Here is a 5,917-nt window from a genome sequence, read left to right on the forward strand (position 1 = left end):
ACTATCTGCTTATAGTGTTGTTCCTTTACCATATTTCGTGTAATAATTAATATTTCATGCATTTTCTACATTCCGGCCACCAAAAGAGAATTCTTTTCAATTTCTGCAAATTCGTTGTTTTTCTTCATGTAACATGCTAACCAGTATCCTATTCGCTAATATATACGTAATTGACGTTTCGCTTGGATCGGTATCAGTGTTTGTTTACATTATTAGTGCACCATGTGGTTACACAAATCACTCGTTTGTATCGATTGGTCGTGGTAACAAAGCTAAACGATTAGCTGCTCTAACCATTTGTTTTCCCCCTGCCGTACGTAGCGTAACTACACGCACGACACCATCCTTGCCCGGGTGCAGCGCCGTAATGCGCCCCATTGGCCAAACAGTCGGGTGAAGATTATCTTCCTTGATTATAACCAGCTGATTGATCTCCAGCTTAACCGGTGCGTTGTTAATGTGTTTGGCTCGGGCTTGGAGTTGTTGGATGTATTCCGGATACCATCGGGACCAGATCGTTTGCACGTGCCTCTGCACGAGTTGGTACTCCTTGAGTCGGTTGGTCGGAAGGTGTCGTATGTCAACATCCGGGATTGCTTGCATGTTGCTGCCGATTAGAAAATGACTTGGGGTTAATGGTTCTAAATCGCAAGGATCATCGGATAAAGGGGTCAAAGGACGGGAATTTAAACATTGCTCCACCTGAGCAATAAGTGTAAGCATACTTTCTTGGGCGATACTTGTTATACTTATCGTGCGTAAAATGTGTTTTTTAGCCGACTTGACTGCCGCTTCCCATAATCCGCCGAAGTGAGGGGCCCTTGGGGGAATGAACTTCCATTCCATTTCGTTGGACGAACACCAATTGATGATAGACCGGCGATCGTCATCGTTCTTCTTCAGCATTTCGTACACGCGATGCAGCTCGTGGGCAGCTCCCTTAAACGTTGTCGCGTTGTCGGAGTGTAACTCGCACACCTTGCCTCGGCGTGCCACAAAACGACGTAGTGCTGCCAGAAATGCCGTAGTAGTTAAATCACTCACTAGCTCGATGTGTACGGCTCTAGTCGCGAAGCAAACAAAGATTGCGATGTACGCCTTCGTCGGACTCCGATTGCGGACGGGTGATTTCAGCATAAACGGCCCGCAGTAGTCCACTCCACTGATCGAGAAAGGTCTGGTCGGTGATACTCTCGACGTTGGTAGGTCAGCAACACTTTGTTTCACGAGAGTCGGCTTGTTTTTGAAACAAACGTGACACCGGTGGTAAACAGCCTTAACGAGATTCCTCCCACCAATCAACCAGAATCTTTGACGAAGTGTTGCTAATAACAGTTGCGGTCCAGCATGCAACAGTTGAAGATGATACGCCACTGCCAATAACACCGATAGTGGGTGCTTCGCCGAGAGAATCGCTGGATGTCGTCCTTCTTCTGGAAGATCAGCATTTCCGAGCCGGCCACCGACGCGTAACACACCAGTATGGTCGATGTACGGTGACAACCACTTCAGCTTCGATTTGTCGGAAACATGCTTCTCTTGAGCTAAAACCTTTAGCTCCTCCGCGAACGAATCCCTTTGGACTAACTGGCATAACTTCAGTTCGGCCCGACGTAGTTCCGTGGCTGTAAGCGGTGGAACACTCTTCTCCTCGATGTGTAGCGCATCCTTGCAGCTTACTCTCGATGATTTGTTGGCTCCCTTGATGCACTCCATGAAGCGTAAACAATAAGCTACAACTCGTCTCAGCCTGTAGTATGATGAGTATCGCTCGAACAGTTTGTCACGGAACTCACACCTCGTAGAAACTGTGACAATCCGTGACGCCGTCGCCCGTTCTTCGATGACACCGTCATTCTCCTTCACTGCTGGTGGATGATTTGGCCATGCATCATGGCTGTAAGCCAACCAACGAGGCCCATGCCACCAACGTTCACAATTACGCAGCTCCTCCGGCTTCAGACCCCGTGATATGTCGTCTGCTGGATTATCACAACCAGGAACGTGACGCCACTCAGCTATCCGCGTTTCTTCCTGTATCTGCGCCACTCGGTTGGCGACAAATGGTTTCCATCGACGTGGTGGAGAATCCAGCCAATACATTACCGTCATTGAATCGGTCCAACAAAAGGCCATCGTAGATGCCGGTAACGTTCGACTCACCTTCTGGAACAGTTGGGTTGCTAATCGTGCGGCGCACAATTCCAACCTGGCGATCGAGTGCGTATTCGCCAATGAAACCACTTTCGACTTCGCTGCTAACAATTGCACCGTCACAATGTTGTCCGTCGATTCTGCGCGTACATAACAGCAAGCACCATATGCACTTTGTGACGCATCAGCGAAGACGTGCAATTGCAAGCTGACCGTTGTAGGTTGGGAGATAAAACGTGGCACTCTTAATTCGCGTAGCGAATATAACGTTGAATGAAAGCTTCTCCACTCTTGTTGAAGCTCACCGGGCAGTGCACGTTCCCAATCCCAAGCCTTTCCATTCTCCTTCAAACTCCACAAACGTTGTAGAAAGACTTTCGCGATGATGATTGTCGGACCCAACAAACCAAGTGGGTCGAATATGCTTGCCGTGTACGACAAGATCAAGCTTCTCGTTAATACTTCAGCTGGTTGTGGAAGGCCAACCTTGAAGGAAAACGAATCGTTGGCGGGTTCCCAAACCAGCCCCAGCGTCGAAACAGCTTGACCATCCTTCCACTCGTGCATTGATTGAATCGCAAGATCTTCACGTGGGACATCTAGAAGCGATTCTGGAACGTTAGATGCCCACTTTTTCAATGCGAAACCAGCTGAATCGAGCATTGCGGTGATTTGCTTTCGCACTTCTACTGCTTCGTTAAGGTCAGTCGCTCCTGTTAGTAGATCGTCGACGTAAAAAACACGTAACACGGGATCAACTGCCTTCGGGAATTGATCTTTGTGGTCATGCGCAACCTGCTGGAGCGTTCTAGTGGCGAGGAATGGAGCTGACGCCGTGCCGTAAGTAACGGTATTCAGCTCGTAGGTCGATATCGGATCCAGGGGGCTCTTTCGGTACCTGATACGTAGCAGATTCCGATCGATGATGTTGTGGAGAATTTGCCGGTACATTTTTTCCACATCGGCCACTAATGCGATTGCGTAGGACCTGAATCGCAATATAATCGTTAGTAGATCTTTCTGGACAATTGGGCCAACTAGTAACGTATCGTTTAAGGAGTATCCCGAGCTCGTTTTACAGGACGCGTCAAACACGACCCGTACTTTTGTGGATGTACTCGATTCCTTCACCACCGCATGGTGAGGAATATAACAATGCGGAACACTATCATCCACTGGTTCGGTAAGTTTTCGCATGTGACCAAGTTCCTCGTACTCTTGCATGAAACGCTTATATTCCATCTCCATTTCAGGGTTGATCTTCAATCGCCGCTCCACAGCCATCAGTCGTCGATCCGCAATCTCCTTTGATGAACCCAATACTATATCTGCTCTGGGATTACGAGGCAGACAAACGATGTAACGACCATGGTGATCACGCGTTGTAGTGGCAGCATAATGCTTCTCACAAGCATCTTCCTCAAGCGAGAGAGCGGGTCCCTCTAGATTGGTCTCGTTCTCCCAAAACCGTTGCAGCAATGTATCGAGAGACTCATGGCTCCTAATTGAGTGGCACGAAACAGGACTAGCGACTGAAATGTGGGAAGTATTCCCAGCAACTGTCCACCCAAACGGAGTCTCAACCAACCAAGGACCGCCTTTGACCAGTAACTGCTTCTTTCCGGTATGCCATTCCCAATATGCGTCACTCCCAATGATCACATCAACTCTTGAAGGAAGGTTAAAGGCAGGATCAGCCAACGGAACGTCAGGGAATTTCCAACCAGCAACATCGATTGGGGCAGTCGGTATCTCAGCACAAGGGGAGTTCACTATCAGGAACTCAAGTGGCGACGAAAATGGCGCTGACTTTGACTGCACCGTTGCGATGATCGAACCCTTGGCTTGCTGAACACCCTCACCGATACCTGTCAATGCAACGTTGATCTTTGTACGACGTGTCAGCAGCTTCCGCGCTAGGGATTCGGACACGATATTGCACATGGATCCTGAATCCAACAACGCTCGTGCTTCATGCCGAATGCCATGGTCATCGACTAACCAGAGAACCACCGTTTCGAGAACCACAATTTCATTGCTCGAACCTACGTTCATGGTTACCTGTGGCGGTGAATCGTCGTGCAACATGCTGTGATGACGTGCGTTGCACTTGTTGCAACGGAAGACGGAATTGCACGACCGTACCTGATGATTCGGGTTCAAACAGTTGAAGCATAGTTTATGCTTCGCAATCACTTCACGCCGGAACTTTACGTCTCCTTTGCAGAACTTCGGGCAGCTTCGTAGATGGTGTGGCTCTGCACACTCTAATGGACAGGATGCGTAGGATGTGCTGCTAGCTGGCTTCCGCGTTGACACTGAATTGCTCACGTATCTAACCTTTCCTCCCATTCTTCTTTCTCCACAGGCCACCGGCGTTTGTTTCGATTCAGATATCTTCGCTAACGTTTGGGACGAACGAAGGATTCGGATTCTATCCTGCAGGAAATCGATTAGATCTGAATACTTATCCTTGGGGCTGGCCGATGAATGCTTTTCCCAAGCTAGGATGGTTGATGAATCCAATTTGAAGAACAGCAATGTGGTGAGGGGAGTGTCCCAGTTGTCAACCGGTTCCTTCAGCTTTCTTAAACCGTTCACGTGCCGCGTGAACTCGTCCACAAGCTGCGCCAATTCATCCACAGATCCTTCATGCATCGCGGGAAGGTGATGCAATGTTCGATAATAATCACGGACTAACATGCGCGGGTTATCATACCGTTTCAGCAGCGCGGCCCAGGTGGTCGCATAGTTGTCCGCGGTCAATGTGGTATGCTCGAACAGCAGCGCCGCCTCACTCTTCAATGATGACAACAGATACTGAAGTTTCAGTATCGAAGGTATATCTGCTGACGAATCGATCATTGCCACGAAGCGATCACGAAACGTGAGCCACTTCGTCGTATCACCGTCGAACGTGGGGAGATCGATTTTCGGTAACCGCACATTAATTGATCCGAAATTACCCGTTGAGTTCAGGCTAGAATTGGCTTGCAAAATCGACGCGTTGAGAGGATTGGCTTCACACGGTTGCTTTTGCAACAAAAATCCTTTCACCTTTCGGTACACACTGTCCATTTCACATCGCTCTTGCAGCAAAGCTTCTAACGCTTCGGGAGATTCTTCCAATTCCTCCAGTTTTGCTACCGCGTTCAAATAATCTTGAACATGCCGTTCTAGCTGATCCAAGCACACTGGTATTTCACCCACATCACTTTCACTATAATCGTTTTTAAATTGTTCAATGTTCTTCACAAGCATTTGCGCTTGGCGCTTTTTTAATTGCGCGGCTTTGATTTTCTTCTCCATTTTCTACGTTGCTTCACTAACACACACGTAAAATGAACAAAGTTCAATGTTCTGCACTTCACTAACACTTAATACAGACGATGTAACGTTCACTTTGAATTTGATTCGAAATTGTTCACAACCTGCTGCGTTGCATGCAAGTTTCGTTAGAATACGATAGGAGTGATGGCCGTTAAAATGGAACCACGCTTCGCAATGGCGTAGATTTCCGATGAAGCTAAGCTACGCGGGACGCTAAGCTTTGCCTGTTGCCTTAAGTTGATGCGTAACAACAACTTTCACTCCAGTAAGTCGATTTGAATAAATCGCAACACAACTCACGAGAAAACAAACGAACATACAAGGGTTCACGTGCACGTAATGACCTTTCACAGCAATTCGCGCCAATATGCGGAGCAAGACAGCGAACTGTTCGTTTCCTCACAAACACAGAGATGATTCACGTCACTGTGTA

General features: G+C 48.1%; 1 protein-coding gene across 1 annotated transcript; it reads right to left on the minus strand.

The window, feature by feature from the left end:
* Positions 1 to 1,276: 1,276 nt before the first annotated feature.
* On the minus strand, positions 1,277 to 5,019 carry LOC118508839. The gene is made up of 5 exons (XM_036048586.1): positions 4,525 to 5,019; positions 3,743 to 4,299; positions 2,703 to 3,655; positions 1,589 to 2,294; positions 1,277 to 1,325 (listed from the first exon to the last, which is right to left on the minus strand). Exons 1-5 carry the CDS (start codon positions 5,017 to 5,019, stop codon positions 1,277 to 1,279), a joined length of 2,760 nt encoding a protein of 919 aa, XP_035904479.1.
* Between the last annotated feature and the right edge of the window lie 898 nt (positions 5,020 to 5,917).

The sequence above is a fragment of the Anopheles stephensi genome, chromosome 3 (assembly GCF_013141755.1).
Source record: "Anopheles stephensi strain Indian chromosome 3, UCI_ANSTEP_V1.0, whole genome shotgun sequence".
Lineage (NCBI taxonomy): Eukaryota > Metazoa > Arthropoda > Insecta > Diptera > Culicidae > Anopheles > Anopheles stephensi.